General features: G+C 42.9%; 1 protein-coding gene across 1 annotated transcript in view; it reads left to right on the top strand.

Moving 5' to 3' along the window:
- The window catches only part of GUCY2F (guanylate cyclase 2F, retinal), a gene marked incomplete at both ends in the record, with an annotated part of 37,532 nt that extends 30,206 nt beyond the window's left edge, over window positions 1-7,326 (top strand). Inside the window, one exon of the mRNA XM_084224729.1 lies at window positions 7,200-7,326. Within this exon, the coding sequence (XP_084080855.1) occupies window positions 7,200-7,326 (127 nt within the window). The remainder of the gene's footprint in view (window positions 1-7,199) is intronic.
- Window positions 7,327-22,703: the final 15,377 nt, after the last annotated feature.

Raw genomic sequence — 22,703 nt, 5'->3', positions numbered from 1 at the left:
TGCTTCAAGGCAGATTTCTACACGCACACTTGGTACTGCCACGGGAAATAATGGCAGACTGGACATAGAGGACGTGTTACAAAATTAAGAGACATCAAAACCAAGCATGCCAAGCAGTCAAGCAGCAGAATATCTGTAGGATAGACATTCTTTTGAGATTTCAGTCAGATAGGTTTAAAGGAAGGCTGTGAAATTTTTTTGAGGGTACACTAGGTGGCTCTCTGGGGGGCTGAATTATCAGACAAGGAGAAAGCACAAAGTTGCGAGTATATAAACATGGGGTATTTGAAGTTGGCATCCTGTGATGATTTGGGACAGGCAGCATCTTTTCAACTCCAGTGGAGTACTCATCATGTCCAAAAAAGCAGAAAGGATAAGAGGTTATACAAAACTACTAGACACAAGCCTGACGTGGACTAAATCTCAGATGCATCTTGCAGAGCACTGTAAGAATATCTAAGACTAGGAAAAATTCAATGGCTAATGAAATTCAGAAAGGAAAAAAACCCAACCAACCAACCAACCAACCAACCAATCAAACCAAACCAAACCAACCAAACAAAAAAACCCAAACGTAATCCAGAACAAAACCTAGAGCCAGACTGATTTTCATTTGCTATTCCAAGAAGATGAGTGACATTCTTGGTCTACTGAATTTCCTACTTTTACCATCCTGGTTCAGAAATTCTTTTCTCTGGTATTGAATACAGTATTTGAAAGCATCAGATCAGAAGTCCTTTATCCCAGCAGGTAGTTTTATTCAGAAACTTTCCCTTTAAATTATTTATGGAAAGTTAACTGGAGGGAAAAAATGAATACAATTCAGCAAAGATACATATTGTCAATTCTCTCGAAGGCTTTTAACCATTAACCCAGTGCCTAGGTAAAGAGCATATGAGAGGTTTTGATTTTTGGCACCAACCCAAATCCCTTACCTAGTATGAATCCATTAAGTCTTAATCCAGAAGGGTTGATAGGTATTCTAGCCCACTACCACTCACAGTGATAAGTGCAACCCAGTGTGTGACATCACTGAACACTGAAGGTGCAGTCAGGAATAGGTGAGAGTGTTGGGGCCCTCTCATCCTCACATGCATGAGGATCAGCCCTGGAGGAAGCACTGAGATCCTTGTTTCAAGATAAATGGGTGAGAAGCAGCGAAGGATGCTCAAAGAATCCATGTCCCAACCCCAAGTGAGAAACACCACTTTATGAGCTAGGAAAAAGACACTCATTAGGGCAAAAGGGTTTTTTCTTCTACCCAGTACAAGGTTGTCATTGCTTTGTCTGTGTTGGAGCACCCTGGCAGGATGGAACTGTAGAGAGTCTCCCATGTTGGTGTTGGTGTTGCTGCTGATGTGTTTTTCTGAGGAGCAAACTGAAAGCATTTTCCCTTGGGCTTCTATCTGAAATCTGTCAAATGCACTTTTAAATCAAAACTAAAAGAGCTTTTGGACCAAACAGCAGTGAAAAACTCTTGTTGTCCTCCCATAGCTGAAATTATACAACAGCATAAAAATATTTCCTAAATAAATTTTATATAACATTTAACAAGAGCTATTCAAGGAGATCATCCTCTGTCTTGTGGGCCTGATCATGCAATGTCAGGGCAGATGTGTTTTGCTTCACACTCAATCCATTCTTTTCAGACTATTTCTGACCACCTAACACAACAGCAAAATGAAGACAAAGAAGTATTCTGATCATGGCTGTGGCATAATGACAATGAGAAAGAAGACTTTTTCTCTGATATCTGATGGAAGATGAGAAAGAGAATGAAAGTTGGTGACTCATTTCCCTTTCAACAAGACTGTTTGACTTGTGATGTGATTGCACTAGCTTTTATATTTAAACAAGCTCTTCCTGAGCATGCTGAAGTTTCTGGGAGAATTGACTGGAATATTACAGAGTTTGTGCTAAAGCAACCCTAAATGCAGTGTTCAGAAAGGAAGGGAAGTCAAAATCCCAAAGATTTTCTCCTCCTGGTTTTGCAAACAAGGTGATGGGAAGAGAGGGCCTTGGAAAAGTAACAGCTGTCTCCAAAAAGAGGGTTTTTGCCTGAGGCTGGGATGGATAATGCAGAACCAGACCTCTCCAGTTGCTCAGACATTTGTCTGTTCAGATGTGCAGGTTCTGTTTCCACTGGATCTTTCTTTTTGCTGTTGCGCAGTGGTTGGGAGTCAAGTCACTGCCAAACAGTTATTTGATACTTGTGTGAGCAGTGTCTGGAGGTGGACCTCAGGCAGACTAATACCATGCTTGATCACCAAATACCCTGGCCAGGCCTCCACCTTCTGTGGGTCACAAGCTGCTGCATGCTGTGCAGACACAGGCAGCAATGTCCTCCACCCCCCATGGGTGAAATCCTGCTGGGTGGACTCAAAAACCAAAGCCCTGATGCCCACCCATGTGTGGCTGAATTTTGTTACCTCTTCCATAAAGGATCTGAACACAAAGATTTCTTTTCTCCCTACAACAGGCAGGATTTAATCTTATTAAAAGTTATTTACCTCTATCTGATCTGGTCACCTTGCATGTCTTTTAAGAGTGCAGAGAAACAGACATTTCTTGGTGTTGATCTTCTTCTGCTTTGGGATAAACTCCTGCTGTGGTCCAGCAGCACCAGCTTCCCTCCACTGGCTCAGAATAGAACTGAAGATATTTGGCTTAGATGGAGACATCTCTATTACAGATAAAAAAATACCAGGGAGCTAAATCTCACCTGAGTTGTAGATTCCCAGAAGAAGTTACTCCTCATTGACCCCATCAGGATTATAGCCTCCTGGTTTCCCCGTCCTTGGGACCCAGCCCCAAAAGCACCATCACTCTTGAGGAAGTTTATAAACAGGGGTCAATGTTTCTAAAAAGAAGAAACATGTTCCCAGAGATAAGAATTTAGATAAGACATGGGAGGAAAACTTGTCTAGGCATTTCCATTTGTAGAGCAGGACTGGCCAAAGACCTGAAACTTCACTCTAATCTCCCTCAGGAAAGGCTGTTAAAATTGTGTTCAGCATTCAGAGACAACTGGCTTTCTCTAGGGACTGTTAAATAGGATTTCCACCAGGAAATGTGCTCACAGCTTAGTGAGCTGAGAGCTTCTGAAAGAAACATCCCTGGAAGACCAAAAGGCACTGAAGCAGGAACTAAACTAACAAAATGCAAGGTCTTCACTGCTGTTTTGTTCTGTTCTTCCCTTTAATGAATGTGGGCAAGGATCAGTGGAATAATGGAATCATTCTCCCAGGATTCATCTTATTAAATTGATTCTGGAAACAGCCTTGATAAAGATGTAGTTCGTACTCTTCAATCAACAAAGTCATTCATCTTGTCCTGGCAGAAGTGTCTAAGAGTGCCAAGAGACCTCTGGACACTTAAAATTTAATTAGCTGACCTCATCCTTTGCAGTAAGTTGAGTGGTACAAGAGAAGAATTAATAAGGCCAGAACCAGGACCCATATTTGTTTTCCTTTCTCTCACCAGAAGACACTTACCTTTCCTTTAGTCTCCATTACAGTCTGTTCTTTATTTCAGATGAAACTGAACTGGTTCTTTCTCTAATGGCCTACCTGTTCACTGCAGGTATAGAGCTCATGGGTTACTCCCAGAAGAAATTGCAGAGTTCAAAAGGAGGAAAACTGAAAAACTCCTTGGCAAAAGAGCCTAGATCTGAGGTAGTAGCTGTAGGACAAGTCCCCATGTAGCTCTGCTGTTTAGTGTCTGCTTGTGTGTTGTCTGCATTTTACTGTTTTTAGTGTCCTTTCTTCCCCCTTTCCTTCTATTTTTCTCCTTTTTAATTTTTTAAAATATGTGTTATTATTCTAACATATCTCATTCAAGAGGTGCTTGGGACAGCAGCAGAGCTGTAGCCTTGTTGGGTGATTTCCTAGTGAATTTATAACCTAGTATCCTATTAACTCCTGAATGGCATAGAGCATTACTAGGTTTATCTGCAGTGTATTATCAATTCTATGTTGATATTCATGGTGCCAGGAAGAGCCCAGTACATGATAAACACAGACATAAAACTGGAGTTCTAGCCTGGAAAAATCCACATTGCCTACTATTGCTTTTGTAGTGTATATCTCCTGCCTACTGTAATTCCATACCTCATGACAGTAACAGGATGCAGCTTTGATATTCATCATTATGATACTGATGGGTGGGTACAAGAGATAATGGATTTATGGTTTGGATGGAATTTGGAAGTCACATGGGATATGACAGCCTGACCTGATCAAGTGGGTGTTATCAGAGCAAGGCTGGCATAGAAGCATGCACAGCCACATTTGCACAAGTGTGATGTTCCCTGAAAATGATATATGAGCTGGGATTTTTGATAATATCTCTTAAAACAGCAGTAATGCTTCTGCTTAACTCCTCTGGATAAGTGTACATTTTGTGTCCACTCCCCTAACAAAGGAGGGGTGGATGAAAGCTCAGAGTACCTAGATATAGGCAAGTTACAAACCCCTAAGACACACCATATCAGGCTGATAGATTGCTATGAAGACTAAAATTCCATCCAGTTTTCTCACAAGGATAAAACCCAGCAGATAACTGTTGGCTGTGTTCCCTTTTCCCAAACACATCTTTTAAAGATTCAGGGTGTTACCGGGCTGCTTTATCTCTCTTAACCGATATTTAAATTTTTGTCTGAAGTTCTCCCTAGCAAGGACTTAAGGGCAGAAAATCCTCATAAAAAAATAAACAAAATTATTTGAATATGGGACACAATCTGAAGAGACCTGCATAAGCACTACCACATATGAACACCCACTGCTAAATAGAGGTTCTGAGGCACAGAAGACCACCCTGCTGATTTACACCTAAGAGTACCATCTAATACTCCAAGGCAAGGAACAAAGAGGATCTCATACTTGGGTTAGCCCTGCTTGACAAAACCTGCACATATACTGGTATATAAGTATTTAGTACATCTGTAACCCATGGACACAGACTTCCACACTGAAGCAGGCTGATCAGCAATATATATTATGGAGAACATTAGGCAATTTGGCTTGATCCATTGGAAATAGCAGAAAAATCAATAAGACATTCATACCTGGATCTTTTCAATGGCCCTAGTTCAATCCTTCTTGTGTGCAGAAAGCTTTCAATGGAGGCAAATCAAGTCCTCAACAGCCACTTATTCCCACATGCCTGCTTGGTGGTGTAGTGATGTTTCCAGATAATCTATCTTAGAGGCTTCTGATGAAAGGGACTATGCTGCTAATAACCTTGTTTTTCCTTGATGGAAATAAAGGAACATTCTACAAGGATCTGAGATGTAGTGATCTATGGTCCATTCAACCAATTTATGTTCCTTAAAGTCTGGGACCCCAAAATGCTAAGAGTCCCACAGGGCTCTTGCTGCAGTACAATAGGGATTCTCATCTTGGAGTAATTATGTATTTTGGAGTATTCATCTGGCCTGGAGTCTAGAGGAAGGTCAAGACTCTGCTTCTCCTGCTCAGGAGTCAATCCTTTAACCTTGAAAGGCTGTGGACTCTGCTGTCCTTGATGTATTCTTGATTTCAAAGAGAAGTGATGGTTCTGGCTGGATCTTGATAAAAACACTCAGCAAAACATGAGTAACACTGGAGTGCACCTCCAGCTACCTGAAGATAAACTTCTGGGCTATAGCATTAGTGACCCTAATCTTTTGTCCTGTGGTAGGGTCTTGTGACCCTAACATGGTCCTTCTAACCCACTCCTGCAAGTGGGATTCAGCCCAGAGCACCATGGCTGGCCCAGACACTTGTGGAAGGCTGGTAGATTAAAGAACAGCTGAAGACAATGTAGGATAAACCATGGCATCAAGTGCTGCTGGACAATATCCTCAGGCAGATGAATCCCATCCACAGCATCTTACAATACTTCTGAAAAGGAGAAAGGGATTTCTCTCTTTACCTTCAAAACACAACAGAGAACTGTGCCACAGAGAGGTCAGTGACTCCTTAGGATCCAGGGATAGGTCTCAGTGTGTAGGTGAGACCTAGACACCATGCAAGTCAGTCAGAATTCATTGTGGAGTTCTCAGGGGCGAGATTTCAGATTTCACCTGTGTGATTGGTAAGGGCTGTATTTGTGGAGGGACCCACTGTATGTGAATCTTAGTACAATCTGTACCGCTCTCTGCTGACTTCTGGATGTGTAAGCACACAGGTAGTGTATCCTGCACAGACCAAAGCACCAGCCTGGGATTACCCAAAAGTACTGAGGTCAATTTATTTTCTCTCTCTTTTTTTTTTTTTTTTGTTTTGTTGTTATTTGTTTGTTTTGTTTTGTTTTTTGTTCCTCAAGGATTTGACTTTCCTAGCATTCTTACCCCTCATCCTATGAACTCTGCTTAGTGACAGGAGATCCCTTGACATTCTTTCTTGTTCAGGAAATACCTGAGTAATTGCAGCTTGCTGGCCAAACCATTGGCTAGCAGGGTGAAGCTGACCAGCAGATAAGATCATATAACAATAAGATAGCTTGGTTGGAAGGGACCTTTCAAGGTCATCTAGTCCAATACCCCTTGCAATGAGCATCCTCATAATAAAAAAAATTTCTTCCTTTTATGTAGTCTAAATTTATCCTGTTTTAGTTTAAAAACATTACCCTTTGTATTATTTCTACAGGATACCTGCTTCATGTACTTGGTTTTTAACATATATTTCTATTCTAAAGTAATTGCATGTTCATTGCACACAATGATGCTGTGTACAGTTTAAACCATACATTTATGTACATATATAACTATTACCTATTTCTAATCTCTATATAATAGCAATGGTGTTATCAGTAGGGATTAGCATTTAGCTCTTTTTGGTTTAAAGCAATTGGAATTATATTTTCTTCTATTGCATACAGTAAATCTTATTCTATATTATTCTTTATCCATGACAGGGTAGTTCAAGATTTGAAACCTTCCTAAAGCCCTGCCATTTGCTGAGCTTCTGGCCTCTTACAAGTCCTTGATGTTTATTTTATCTCTGAGAACTCCATTATGTTATAATGAATTTGCAACCCACCAACAGATGGTGGCCCAGAAGCTGGGCTTGATGAACTCTTCAAGTATTGCAGCAAAAGATCCACTTCAACCCCACCATTTAACATTTCTGCTTTGGCTGACACAAAATGATGCTAAATGAAAAGTCATGCCTTGGTGAGCAGGGTTGCTAACTCCTCTTTTCTTTTCTGTTTCACAGCCCCAACTGGCCAGATGTACTGACCAGGAAATTGAAATCTGTCCTGAGGGACACAAAGAGGACACTAAGAAAGCAAAGAGCTGGGAAGCATGAAGGAGAAATAAGTTTTGGAGAGGATGAAATCTGAGAAGAACACGACAAAGTACTAGTAAGATCAGGAGGGACACCTTGAAGCCAGTCCAACAGAGCTCACACTCTCCGTTTAGTTCCGAGCCAGCCCAAAGCAGTATAATTAATGAAGCTCTTAGATCTTGCAGAGGGTGAACCTGAGCAGGCAGATGAATCCTGACCATCATCTCTTGTGAAACTGGGCACCACCTCAGAGCTCTATGTGTGTGTTTTTGGGAGGGGTGCACTGGGGAGGAAAGCGAGGGTGATAATGATGGTAGCTCCCACTCTTCATGAGCAACTGTCACAAGGGTGAACTCAAAGAATATTTTAGCTAGGTCTACATGGCAGCACTAACAAGTCCAGCTGCCCTTGGGCCTGGATTCAAACAATAATGCCAAGTGCTAAAATGGTTCAACTGTTTTACGTTAAGTAGTTGTTTTCTTGTTGTTATTGTGGGAAGGTCTGGTTTCGTGAAAATGAGTGCAATTGAGAAAAAAATGTTTTGTACAACAACAAAGGATATTTTTACTCCCCCACAGAAATTTTGAATCAAAATGTTCTGTTCCTGTATGTCAACTTAAGCTGAAATATTTTCTTTCAAATTGACATTTCAGCTGCAAATGCTAATTTAATGCTATTTTCAAAATGAAATAACAGTTTTGAATTGAAACAGTTTGGTATGAATCAATATTTGTTTCAAGTGCCAAAATGAGATTCTGCTCAAAATGTCAAAATATGTCATATTCGCAAATCCCAATCTAAATTTCAAGAACTCTTTTTTTTTTTTTTTTGCTTTATACACACATATATACAGGATATCTAAAGCATGTTATGCTTTTCATCCCAAAGCTGGATAAAAATGGGATGCCAAGATATTGCAAAACTGAGATGCAGTTCCATTAGCTAAGTAGTACTAATAAAATATGAACATTTTTCCTGCAGAAGTGGGGCTGAGGGAATGAAGAAAACATCATTAAAGCAGTGCAAAGCCTAAAACCCATCACTCTTTTCCCTTCCAATCTCCAAGTGGCCTCTAAGGCACTTGTCTAAAAAGTAAACTTCCCTGTGGGCAAAAGGTTTTCTGTAAAGAGTCAGCATTTGGCCTGTAGGCACTTCCACCAGAGCACACTTCCTCAAAGTCAAATAACTTCTTCTTCCAAGTTTTTTACTGCTGTTCAACATCTGGCTCCTAACAACCTTCTGGGAATTGTTCTCTCTTCTGCAAGGCTGAAGAGAGGAGCGGGTATGGTAATGTAATCAATATTGCCACCAGAATGTGTTAACTGAGAACACTGAGACCTTTCTCAAGCTCAATTTGAGCTCTTCTCATCAGACCAATCAAAACAGATTTTTACCATTCAGATAATAAATAAGAATCAACAAGCACTTGGCAAACTTTCATTAGATATTGAAAATATCATTATGAAACAAAGGGAGTCTGACTTCACAGAGTTAATGAACAGAGTATTTTCACAGCTAATTCACTGTATCAAGTATAAAACACGCACTGTCAAAGTAAGATCTGTTTGAAGTATAAACATCTAAAAGCAAAACCAGAAGGGAAATTCATTAATGCTCTTTAATAATGAGCTTTTACTCTGTGGCACCTGTTTTTGTAAAAGCAGCTTTTGCTTTTTTAGTGGTGAGTTAATGTTCCATGTGGGAGAAGTTGGCCCTTGAGGGCCATCTGTCAAAAGGCTCATACAACACTCAAGCTGTCAAACAGGGATTAGGAAAGCCTTCACTTTCTGCCCTGTGCTCACCTTCTGTTTGAAAATTCCTTCAGAAAAACGTCCTATGGAAGAGACATGGGGCAGGTAACTCTGGCACAATACACCTCAAAGTACATTTCCGGAGAAGAATGTTAGCTGGATTGGTTGGTGCAAACATGGGTTTAAAATCAAACGACTTCTGCATAATTCATGTCTCTTCCATTATTTTCCCATATAAAAACCCCATCTATCACTGCTATCCTGTTACATAGCAGAGTGGGGTTACATCAACCTGAATTTTCCATTAAAATGATTGAAACAAAATTTCAACCCACACTTCTGCACACAGTTTTGAATTCTTTCTTCATCCTGTAGTTTTCTAAAATAAACAACATTCTTTGAATTCCTTTTAAAATAAGATAGCAAATCTGTGGGAAAGGGTAGCAGAGAAGCAAAGTTCTAGTAACTGACAACTTTAGTAATCCCAGGATAATTCATTATTCTCTTTGAAGTCAGTGGTAATTTCTCTTAATTTCAACAGGAAGAGGCCAAGGACTCATCCCTGGGTGTAATTACCTCTGCTGTTAGAAATATAAACCCCATATTTCTATTTTCCTGGTGTTGTTCTGTTTAGACAAATTTATGAGATTTCTTCCCATACTGTATTTTTTTTCTTTTTTTTTTTATTAGTTTGCTCCCAAAACTTGTGTTAGAGTGTTGTAATGAGGAAGATGTGGGCTGGAAGCAGCAAATGGAAATTTTTGTTACTCCACATCAGACTTCTCATGTGATTGTGGACAAAGCACTTGGTGGATTTTTGGATAGGGAAGCACACATTTTAGTAACCATTATCAACGGGAACTTACTATATGATTGCTAGAAGTTTTACCACTAATGTTATAGAGTGAATTTTAATGTAATCATGCAAACCCACTGAGAGCTGTAGATGTATTTGCATACAACAAACAGTATCTGAATATACTTTGTATTTCATACAATATTTTTAGCAGTCAATTTATAGCATATGACAATAAAGCTCCTTGAAGACCTATCCCTCCACCTGAAAATCTCATCCTAGTTTGCATATTTACCTTCAGCTGACTTAGGTTGCTTTTCATCTCCCTGTGAAGAGAAGGCACCTATGGAGACCCCTTTTCACATATTCACTGGTTTGTACAGTAACTAAAATCAGGCCTCAAGATACACCAGCCAGTGGCAGGACAGTCAGGCAGAGAAGGTGTGAGATGCACAAAATCCAAGGAAGACATGGAGCAGCCACAGCATGGATGAGTGCCCAAACAGCTACAACAGCCCAAGCCTGGGAAAATTTCCCATGACAGGGCATGTTAATGTGAAGAGGGGTCAATACCACTCCCCACAGCATATTTCTCATTAAAAAATGTGAAGATGCTCCTCTGGGGTTTGGAAATACAGCCATGTGAATGCAGGAGTAGAGCTGAGGGTAAGTAATCTTGGGGGAATTCTATGATTCTATCCTCACACCAGCACTGAATCTGTCAAACAGATGCATGAGAGCCATCACATCAGCTGGCTCCTTTAAATCCATGCAATGGACAGGGTCTGGCAAGGTCCTGTGCACAGGCAAACTCTTACCCACCTTCACCTACCCACTCACACACAGTGGTCATCCATCAGAGGGATGCATCACTGGTGAAGGTGGGCTAAGGGTTCCTGCTGCTCAAACCACACATCCTTTTGTTCCCCTTCAGCCATGCCCGAAAGGCCCGGTGTGGCACTCATCACCAGCCTCATCTGTGTTGAAAATAATGGCTTGAGCCACATCATGGAATTATATCACAGAATCATTTAGGCTGGAAAAGACCTCTCAGGTCATCAAATCCACCCATTAACCCAACACTGCCAAGTCCACCATTGAACCACGTCCCCAAGAGCCACATCTACATGTCTTTTAAACACCTGCAGGGATGGGCACTCCACCACTTCCCCGTTCCAATGCTTCACAATCCTTTCAATGAAGCAATTATTTCCTAATACCCTATCTGAACCTCTCCTAGTGCAACTTGAGGCCATTTCCTCTTGTCCTATTCCTTTTTATCTGGGAGGAAAGGCTGACCCCCAGCCAGATACAGCCTCCTTTGAAGCAGTTGTAGAGAGTGATCAGAATAAAAGAATACATGGGAGACAGCAGAGAAACCACAGCTCATCGTTCACAAACTGAAGCTGTGTGAAATGGTGGTGCTGGAGAAAGCACTTAGGGGTAAAACCCAGCCTGATGAAGAGCTATAGGATTGCTAGGTCAGCTGTAGGATACAGAGTTTTATGTACAGGGAGGTTGGGTTAGCACATGGAATTGAAACAGACCTCCCAAAATGAAGAGAGATGTTGCACTAAGGATTATTTCCAGACCCAGGGTGATTGCAATCCTCTTCTCCAGCCTCCTGCAGCTGCAGGGTGAGCAGCAACACAAAGTGCTCCTAGGCCAGCAACTACTGAGACAGGTAAGCGAAGGGAGCTTTTCTGTGTTTATCCCACACCAGGGTACTCCTCCAGCCTTTCTAAAATGACTGAAAGAGAGAGTTCTCTGAAGCAATTGAAACAGAATCCATGTTTTGCGCAGTGCAAGAAGCACATAATGCTTTTCCTTTGATGCTCATTACTTTACAGCTGTGGTATTAAATTTCATTCACCAACTTTTTCCTCATTTACTAGAATTTCTCACAATCCTTCCAAAGCCTGACTTCACAATATTTGCAGATGTCAGCATCCCGTGGTTCTCCTTTCTTCCCTGAGCATCCCTAAATTCTACTGAACAGCACAGGACCCAGTGGAGGGGCTACACCCACAAAAGCTGTCACATGATGCATCCCGAGAATGCAATCCTCTGCTTTGGTTCTTGACTCCACACCTGCCCTGACCCATGACATCTCCCCTTCACTTTGTCCTTACCTGGTGCAAAGTGTCATCCTTCCCTGCACAGGACCTGTTTAGTCAAGAAAATTTTGTGGGATTCTCTTTTATTGGCTGCTTTCACTGACACATTACAATTCCTTTATTCAGAGGAATTAACCCTCCTTTTGCCCTTTTCTGTTCTCAGCTTGGGCTGTCCGGAAGCCAGACTTGATAGCACAAACTTCAGACGCACTTAAAAAAGCAACAGATGATGAAAGTAAATACACTCATTTTCACAAATCAAGGTGTCTGAAACATGTTCATTAACATATACAGAGAAGTTCAGGAAAAACTGATCCAGAGCCAAGGACCAATGGTGGAATATGTTATATCCACATCGGCCCAATGCCCAGATGAAAACTGCAAAACCTTGCATGTAATCCCAGCTAGTCGTAGTTGGTCTTGAACAGAAGGCATTTCTTAAGTGCTGCAGCCTTTTTATTTTCTATTGTTGTCTAAATTTGTCAAATTGGAAACATTCTACAGTTTTCAAGTGGAAAATGGCCTGGTTTTCAGAGTTCATTTGCCAGACACCTCAGCTGCCCATCTGCTGGGCTATTGCAGTCGCTGATTCCAAAGGAACCCTGGAGGCAGATGTCTCAGCTCCAATCTCTACATACAATTTCCTCCTTCATTTTCTTCTTTTCATTCAAAAGCTGGAACTAAAATAGCATTTCAAAATATTGAAATCCTGCAGGAAACCATCTGACCTTTCTAGCCAGAAACATGGGGGCAGGAAGAGTAGGCAGCAAAAAGACTCTGCAAGGCTAAATGTCTGGCCTCGAGGTCTTTTCTCACCAGAAGAAATGAACTGTCCAAACACCACACCATAATATCTGATGGCAGATGTGCTGCAATTAACTTCATGCTTTAATGCATTTTGTGACTCAGGGCTGTTTGCAATAAAAAAGCATGACAGGAGCATAGCATTCCTTTCCACTCCTTGTTTTGAGCCGTCTGTGATATCTTGGCACTGTGTCCTGAGAACAGTGTGTGGAAATAAAGCTTTTGTTTAACCCACTTGTGTGGGCTCCCTGAGGAGGTGACTGCCTGCCCAGCCAAATCTGTAACTCTCAGCTCCCCAGACACCATCAGCAAATAGAAAGCACTGGAGGGAAGAACTGCAGGTTGTTATCTAAATAAGGTGCCAAAGTTTATTCATGGATTCAAAGTTTATTCAAAGTTTATTCATTTATTCATGTCATCAAGGTTTCTCTGCCTGACTGCACCTGTCAGGACTGCAACACAGTCAGAACAAAAGGCAAATATAACCTGATACTCATGATGGGTCCAAGAATTTGGTCCAATCTGCAGGGTGACCCAGGGAGCTCCATTTCTCAAGCTATGGAGAAATCAGCCTGAAAACCTTCTCCTCTCTATCCCTGTACTTTTGTCCTTGTGTTTCATACTGGGATGGGTACAGACTGTCCAACACTGGTACGTGGACTGGAGAGGAACCAGCCAGCAGAAGGTGGGCAGGTGGAAAGGCAGGTGGAGTGAAAAATCTCCCCAGACAGGGAGTCCTCCAACTCTGGTGGGACAATAGTTTTCATATCCTACAGGATCTCCACCAAATCATTCCCCATATCTGGGATAATGGGAGGCCTAAGCATTGAGAAGAACCAGCTTTGCGTTGTCCATCTAGATTTCAGTTAAGTGTTTGGCACTGTTCCCCAGAGCATTCCCCTGGAGACACTCTGCTCGTGGCTTGGACAGGTACACCCTTCTCTGTGTGGAAAGCTGGCTGGGTGGCTGAGCCCAGAGTGTGGTGGTGACTGGAGTTAAATCCAGTTGGTCACAGGTGGTGTTTCCCAAGGCTCGGTATTGCAGCCAGTCCTGCTTAATCTCTGTATCAATGTTCAGGACAAGGGGATGGAGGGCACACCCTCAGTAAATTCACAGATGACACCGAGTTGGGTGGCAGTATGGATCTGCTGGAGGGCAGGAGGGATCTGGACAGGCTGGATCAAGGAGCTGAGGCCAATTGTTTGAGGTTCAACTAGGCCAAGTGCCAGGTCCTGAATTTTCATTGTAGCAACCCCAGGCAGTGCTAAAGGATGGGGGAAGAGTGGCTGGAAAACTGCCCTGCAGAAGGGGATCTGGAGGGGCTGTGGCCACATCCCTGGGGAGCCTGTGACCATGGACCTCATACCCATGTTGCCTATTGCTACAGGGACCCAGAAACACAGTGTGCCCATCCCTGCACATGGCTTCAAAGCTAATTCCATGCCACGTGTGTAATCAGGATAATAATCTGTAGAAGGGCTTGCAGATCTCAATGGCTCCAAGGACTGCAGGCTGTTCTCCCTTCCCGTGAGGGGAAATCCATGGTTTCATTTGCAAGCACTGAGTGCTGAATTAAGGCGTTGATGGGAAGTTCTTCTGTTTCACTTCCCTCTGGACATAGACAAAGCCCATCAATATGAACACCACCTTTGCTGCCCTTGCCACTGCAGTTGGCCATCCAAAGAGACAGTGCTGGAACACTGTGTTCAGCCTGACTGAACACAGTGTGAGTCCTGAGAGCTGTAGTGCTGAATGCATTTATCCTCACGATCTTGTGCCCAGGTGTTAGAGTTTTCCAGGAGTTGTGAAGGGCTGCATGGCAAATCCTTCTGCTCTTTGCAGCTAAAAGGGAAAATTAGTGGAAATATGATGCTGAATTCTTGCTAAACCCCCCAAAAATTTCACCAAGGGTGAAGGAGTACTGAGATTAGCTCAGCTGTTTAGTGCATGGTGCTAAAAGCACCAAGGCTGTGGATTTAATCCCTGAGTCATACTCAAGGACTTTGTGGATCCTTTCCAACTCCGAATATTTCGTGATTCTGTGAGTATATGTCTTCCAAGTTTTCACCAGTCTCTCTGTGGCCTCCTGCTATGCCAGATTGTCATTGTGTAGGGAAAGGAACATCCATGCTGCAGCAGTTATCTTTTTTGCTGTCCCTTATTTGCTATAAGTGGTCCTGGAAAAACGTTTTGCTCTTGATTTTTGTATGGCTCACCCAGTTTCTGTGGAGTTTATTTATAGAGAGGGAAAGACCTCGCTGGTATCTCAAGCTGGAGCAAATATTTCACTTTAACTCCTATTCTTGTCATTCTGAAATATTTTAACTAAACTAAACCTTAACATAATCACAAGAAAATCTTCAGCATTAAAAGGACCAACCACAGCCAATGAGTACAGTTAAATACTGTTCACATCTGTAACATTCAAATTCAAGGCTCAATTCAGATGTAAGCATTTTATGCTGTGTATGTCAATGCATTTGTGCCTACATGTATACATACATATACATATGTGTACTTATAAATGTATTTGTATGCTTTCAACTAAGCAGCATCCATTCACCACCAGAGGGCAGGCACAGAATATGAAAATTAATTGTCCTGCGCTTCCCTGCACATGCCAATGAACAAATTGCTCAGTGGGCAGAAGGATATCACCAACGTTTTCTTTTACCATCTCCAGTGACTTTCTTATCATGGAATCACAGAATCATGGAATGGTTTGGGCTGAAAGGAACTGTTCAAGCTCATCCAGTCCACTCGTCCTGCAATGAGTGGGGACACATTCAGCTGCATCTGGTGGCTCAGAGCCCTGGCCAGCCTGGCCTTGAATGTTTCCAGGGGTGGGGCATCCACCGCCTCTCTGGGCAGTGACGGTGTGACGGTGTGACGGTGCTTCACCACCCTCACTGTAAAAAGCCTCTTCCTACTATCTAAACCAACCACTTTTAGTTTTAGTTTAAAACCATTACCCCTTGTTCCACCACAACAGGCCCTGGTAAATTTTTTTGTCCTGAATCTCAACCCTTTCAACTACCTCATATTTCACAGTGTGATGGGTAGTTTTTGTTTTCTCTGTTTGCCTGAGATCTAAATCTAGCATTGTTGATATGAACCAGTGTGTCCACTCTCACAGTCCTGAGTCCTAGGAGCTTTTGGAAAGGTGCAATGAGCAAAGAAGAGTTTCTCTCTTCACTCGTGCTATGGAGAGGGTAAAAATACATAAGTCTTGATGCTAGAAAGCTTAGCCTTCAAAGCATGTACCTTAACCAAGAAATGCTTATGATATTGCACAGGCAGATCTTCGATATTATGGGTCATGAGATTCATAAGGATCATTGTCTAAGACCCAGTGCCTTCGACCTGAGGAGGAAAAGGGATGGACAATCTTATCCAGAAGCATCATCTCCATTTCATAACAAAGATCTTTACAATTGTGTACAAGCAGATGAAAATTTCTGGTGGTACAGAGGCCCCTCAGAGCAGGAATCTTGCCCAGGGCTTTGCTCAATGGGATGGTGGATGTCAGACCCTCAAAACAGCAACAGAATGGCAGAATCACTTATAATGTTTGTAGCACATCCTATAATACCATCGCCAAGCGGCTTCACTAGAGGAAACCTGGAAAGTATTTTAAGGGATTGCTATGTCCAGCCTGGGCTGGGAAGTTGTGACTTACACCAGCAGGATGCATACTCACAACCATCAGAATAAACCAATTTTCTGTTTCCTGATGACAAGAGGGATTCATTTCCCTTAATTCTGAATCTATGTCTGCAGTAGTCACGCACCAGTCCCTTCACTTCATCTTCACAAGAGAAAGTCAGAGCTTGTGGAGGTGACTCATCTGCTGGACAATTAGATGAATCATGAGCAAAACAGGCTTTAATTTCCCTCCCTGATCTGTGGAGGATATCAAGATCAGTGGCTCATTTGATAGGTCCCAGCCTTGCAGCTGTCTATGTTTGACTGAATATAGCTCATCTTTTTCACCTGTGACATTATTCTGGAGTTACAAATTTTTATGAGAAGAAGGAGACCAGGAGTTTGATTGGCTCTTCAATCACTGCTTCTACCTGGGCTTGGCAGGGGGCAGGTGATACCTGTTTGAGCATAATTGTGCTTCTGTGTTGACCATATTTCACCATTCAATGCACTAAACTTTCTGGAAATGTAGCCTGTGCACTGGATCAAAAGTTTTATCTGAGGTGCACCCCTGTTCTGAAATCTGGAAGGAGATGCTGAGAAACAAATTATGCTAACAGTGTTTTGAAAGATCAAACAATTAGATGAGCAGGATTTTTTTCCTTCAGATTGTTGCCTTATGTTGGCTTTCTGCCTCCATTGAAATGACTTCAATATACCCCCTGCATCTCCTTGCTTCATCATTTGGTTCCAAGGGGTTGTTAAATGGACCAGGAACCTTTCTCCTCCAGCAGTAGGTTCCACCTAAAACACTTCACACAGGAACTCTCATGATGTATGGCTGTAGCCTAGCAAGAACCCTGAAGGAATTAAGCAAGGGTTTAAATATTTTTTCTTCCTTAAAAAAAAAAAAAGAAAATAAAAGAAAGTCCAAAATACGTGATTGGGAGTGGGAGATAGATTATTCAAGAAAAGCCAACACACTGAGCAATAAGCAAAGACATTTTGGAAATAACCCAGAATCCCACTGTGGGCTATTAAAAAACCCCATGATTTCAGTAAGTGATGACGTAGTGATGGATCAGAGGGCTGTGGGAAGGATCAAAGGGTGTAAGGAACATGACAAAAATAGAGCATTTCTTACTCATTTCTTCTCTCTCTACGATTCCAACCTTCTTTTTTTCTGGCATTTGCCTAAAAAAACAGTCTAGATGGGGCAAAGCACAGTGTAGATCATACTCTCCACGAACTGTTGTGAAATACTTCTCTGCAAGAGCTGAAAATTACCTGTATCATGATCAGCTCCAAGGCTTTATAGCTATAATGCCAGTAGTCCATTCACTATAGCTTCATTGCAGTAAAACACCACCTATCCAAAGAAAACACGGTAAAGAGGTGGAAAGAAGGGACAACAAAAAGGGAAAACTCATTATTTAAGTAGTGGTTGATAAATGAGAGTAATTTTTGTAAGGTCTAATTCAATAGTAGAGAGTGAAAATGCTCGGGAGAGAGACCAACTTTCTTCATTCCACCAACCAAAAGAAAACAGGAGGAAGGAGGAAGAATGGATGCTATTACACACTTTAAATTAAGCAGGAGAGTTAGAGAGAAACATGATCTTTAGCCCCATTAGCGCAGAAGACAGAGCAAACTGTTCTTCAGCTTGTTCCACACCACTTGATTCATTGATCCTTCTGCTGTTGCAGTGGTAGAGCTGAGATGTAGGAAATATTTGCAAGACAAACCACATCAATCTCCTTTGGTTTGTATTTGTCACATGCAACACAGTCTCCTGAACCTGTTGATAAAGCTTTGGGATGGGATGTTTTAAGCACAGGCCAGAAGATGTGTAGAAATTAGCAGAGGGCAGGAAACAACCAGGGACACTTCAAAAATCATGGAGCAGGGCAGGTGCAAGGCAGAAAGTCTCTACCAATATTTCTGTCTTCTTGAGATGTTCGCCTATTGACTTTTCTTGCAAGCCATAGCTCAAAGTCTCACTGAAGGATGGTGCATGTCTGAAGACTACAGGGTTTGGAAAATAAAGCCAGAGTAGCCTGGAGATTTTTTTGGCCCCCCTTAATACAAACAAAAATTCCATTTGCACCATTTCAAACCACCTCCCCACCCCCCCACCCCCACCCCCTCCCCAATTTTGACACTCTCTGCAGCTCCTGTCATATCAGTTTACTTGTCTGGGAGTTTTCCCCTCGAGGTTTCCCTCTCTTTTTTCTCTTACTGCCATGAGCCCCAGCAGCCCCCCTCATCAGACATTGTTTTCTCCCAAGTTATTTGTGCTGTCTTCTCTCAGAAGTCTCTGCAGTCCCATCTATATAGTCCCATCTATGTCCTGTGGTGATACCTGCTTATGCGGGGAGTCTCCACCATATGTGCCACTCCAAGTGATGCACAACATCTCCCAAGGGTTCCCTGAATGTCTTTCTGCACCATTACGTGTGTTTTGCTTTCTTGTCAGTTTTCTGGCATTGTCTGTCTAGGCTTCAAGCAGTGTTTGAGGGCCCTGGCACCCAAGAGGAATCCCATGAACCAGGACTTTTTCCATCCTTCAAATCACTGCATCACAACATGGTTGCAGCTAACTCCTTCACAGCTGGCCACATCTGGTTTGGTAAGTGGGGAGCATCCCATGGGAAGTGGACATCCATTTTTACCCTGCCATCTGGACCTGAGGAAGGTTAGGGTTGGTAGCAAAGGGGACTGACACAAATCTAGTCTGGGAAAAAAACAAAAGCAACATCTTCTTTGAGTTCAGCTAAAATCTCAGCTCCTGAGATCTGCAGGCACCATCTGATGAGGGCTGAGATGGGACAGGGATCACAGCTGACCTGGAAACCAGGACAACTTCACTGTTTGGCTCACCACCTGTATTGGCACTAGTGTGTGAAGCATCATCCCAGCCACAAACTTCCCTCAACAACAGCAGCAGAAACAGAAAGAGTGGTTAGAGCAAAGCTCTTGGAACCCTTGTTCCTCGTGTATTTTTTTAAAAAGAAGAGGCCATAATCAGGCCCAGAGGAAATGGACCATAAATATCAAACTTTGTTCAGGCTGGGAAAATAGAATTTGTAATTAAAGATGGGCATCTTGTTGACAAGATATGGTTTATTTTAACTGTGAGGTGAGCACATGGTCAACTTCTAATCTTTTGCAAGTTATTAAAAGCAGCCAGTTCTCTTCCTGGTTTTATTTAGTGTAATTTCTAAAAAAGCAACTGGGTTAACGTCAGCTCAAGATAAAGATGCTTATACTGGCAGAGATGTCTTGGAGGATCTCAGTAGCTGGGAATTTTTCTTTCTGTTCATACACTCCTGCTTGTCTCCATGGCAGCCCCACCAACCCAGCCTGTTACCCTCTCCCATGGAAGAGTGGGAATTCTGTGACAGTTAGAAAGGAAGGAGAGGGCCCAGGGTTGACTTTGGGTGACCAGAACTGACCTGTGGCTTTTTTTTCCCAAGTGGGATTTGCTGGTTGCCACATCCTGCTGCCTCAGTATGGAGGCGTGTAGGATTTGTGCATGGGAGGTACCAGCAGGCATTCTCGTAGGACTGGTGCTTGTAAGCAGTTTTTGTGGCAAGATCCTACAAGTTTGGAGGGTGTGGTGTCCCTCCTCATATCTTCAGGTTTTTTGATGGGCTGTGCTTGGGTGCATGGATGCTGTCAGATAAGCCGGTTTCCCTGTGACAATGTCACTGATGGTTAGCTCGCCCAAGGGCACCCTTTCCCACAAAACCAGCTTGTTCCCTCCAGTCTGGGTGTAGTTCTGTGGTTTCCTTCAGGGCCTGCATCAGGTTTGGTTGCTTCTGCTCCACACAGTCCTCCCACACTATTCCACAGCAGATTTGGATGCTGTGCCCACAATATTCAAGGTATTCTCCAAGAAAGATAGCAGTGAAACAAATTCAGGGCTGTAGGAGAACCATCCAGAGCCAGATATCTGAGTGCTGCACACTGGGAAATAGTCAACTTGCTCTAGAGAAGGGACAGGTCTCTATGGATCCAGCCAGGGATCACTCTCTGGGAGAGATACCTTTACTGGGAGAGATAAAACTGGAGAAGCATCAGCACTCAGGTGTCACTGGGTATCAACCATAGGTTGACCCAAGTTTCTGCAGCCCATGTGCCAGAGATAGAAATCTAGCAACAGCAGCATCTGTGTAAATAATTTCTTCTGCTTCCATGTAAGTCTGAAATTCATCATCAAGAGGCTTCCTATCCTTTCTGTGACAGGCCATTTTCCTTCAGCTAGACATGCACCACCTGGATAATGCAACTGGCCCCACATCTCTGAGCAGCAGAAATGCAGCCATTCCCCAGGCTTGGCTGCTGTGACATCGAGTTGGTCATCAGGCTGCCTGGCACGATTACAGGAGGGGTGACAATATCTCCTGGGTGACATCTCTCTGTCAGTCCCAGCAAAATAAGACAGCATGAGGGTATGTGCAACTTGGGTGAGAGACGAACACCAACAGATAAGTGTCGAGCTGAGGCCAAACCAAACCAAACAGCACCTCCATAGTCATGAGGCACGGTGCCACAAGATACAGCTATAGTGGACTCCTACTTGAGGCCCAGCACAAGGTCACTGGGGCTTTCAAACCACATGCTCACTCATTGATACTGTGCTTTGTATTTTTTGGACCACCTATGTTCCATATAAGTGCTGTTCTGAAGTCCTCAATGAGGTTTTGGATCTGCTGTGCACAAGCAAACTCCTGCAGATCTGCTTCTGTTGCCAAGACAAGTCAATGAGAAATAGTTCTCCTACTAATTGTTAAACCATTTGGCCATTAAAAATTATGGAAAATAAAGAGAAGCACAGAGGACATACACATTTTAAAACAATTACAGAGGTATGCATCCACACGCTTGTGGGAGCCTGGGAATACATAAGACTGCAAAGGAATGAATTCACGGACTGGTCTATGGGGAGTATTTTTTTTCCCTGTGACTTCAAACTTCTCTCGGAGCTCACAGAGTTTTAGTCAGCTGGCATGCAAGAGAGGTACGACTTCCCTGAGTAAACTCTTCCTCGACTTGCCCTGGAAAAGCTGCTGGGAGACAGAAGGCTGCAGGCAGAGGTGAATCCTGCTCCTCCTCCTCCTCCTCCTCCAGCCAGAGAGCAGGTATGTGGAGATGCATGCAAACCTGGGAGCATGCTGGAAAGTTGAGCTTTTGACTGCAGGAGAGATGGGGGCTCTGGCAATTTAGAGCTGCAGCCTTTTGAAAGTAACACGGACGAGGAAGGTACTGTATAAATAAAAATATACATATACAGCTGTGCATGTTCATTATCATACATGATATAATTAAGAACATGTGTCACTATTGTTCACTTATTTCCCATAATAGACACGTTACTTTTAAATTGATTATCTTTGTTACATTCTTATTGCAGTAACATGTGCAAAACGTACTCATTGCAACATTTAACAAACCACATCTTTCACATCCCTAGACGTTTTCATCTTGAATCTCGCAGTATGGCGCAGGTCTGAAGTGACCTTGTCAGGAGCTGGTGTGCTAAAAAGAATGAACACTAACCTGTGGCTGAGGAGCCAGATATGTTTAGCAGAATCCACAAAGCTGTTTGGCACGTGATGTTAAAGAACATGGGTTTTATCTGATTTTAATAAACAGATCCAGGAAAGTTGGACAGAATTGATGCTGTCCAGTAGAAGGGAGTCAGAACCCCACCTTTTTCCTTGGTTCACCCAAATTCCATGTCCATAACGGCAGTGGAAAGAGGGGAAAGCACACAACGCTGAAGGCAAAACTCTCCTCCAGGCAGGAAGTGACTCAGTTCGGATATTCTCCATGCATCCAGGGAAGAAGATTTGCAGTGATCCCTGAGAGGCTTGCTTTGGTCACTGGTGCTTGTGGAGCTCTCTGCCAGGGTGACCCAGGCAGGGCTGTGCCTTGGCTGGTGAGCCCAACCCTCAGTTTGGTCCTGAGACACCCACTGTGGAGCTGGCCAAACTCTCTCAGAGGTTTGCACTGCTGTAAACTGTCCTGCAGAGGCCAATGCACCCCTGCCCTGGTATCAGGGCACATCTAAACAGAAAGAGACAACACAGGCAATCTGCAGGTACCCCACTGGTTTGCACAAGTGCATTGCTTCTGAAATAAAAGAGAGCTTCACATCCAAGGAAAAGAAAGAAAAATCCATCCCGCTGCCCTTTCTGGAAGGCATTTACATTATTTCCCATTCAAGCATTAAATTGAATTTATCCTTTCCCCCAAGGGTGCGTTTGGTCATCCCACTGCTGTGCCACAGAGACACAACTAAGCTGTTGGGAAA

This window comes from Fringilla coelebs (genome assembly GCF_963513975.1).
Source record: "Fringilla coelebs genome assembly, chromosome: 2".
Classification (NCBI taxonomy): domain Eukaryota; kingdom Metazoa; phylum Chordata; class Aves; order Passeriformes; family Fringillidae; genus Fringilla; species Fringilla coelebs.
Note: the sequence above shows the minus strand (reverse complement) of the source record. Positions and strands in the feature narration are given on the sequence as shown.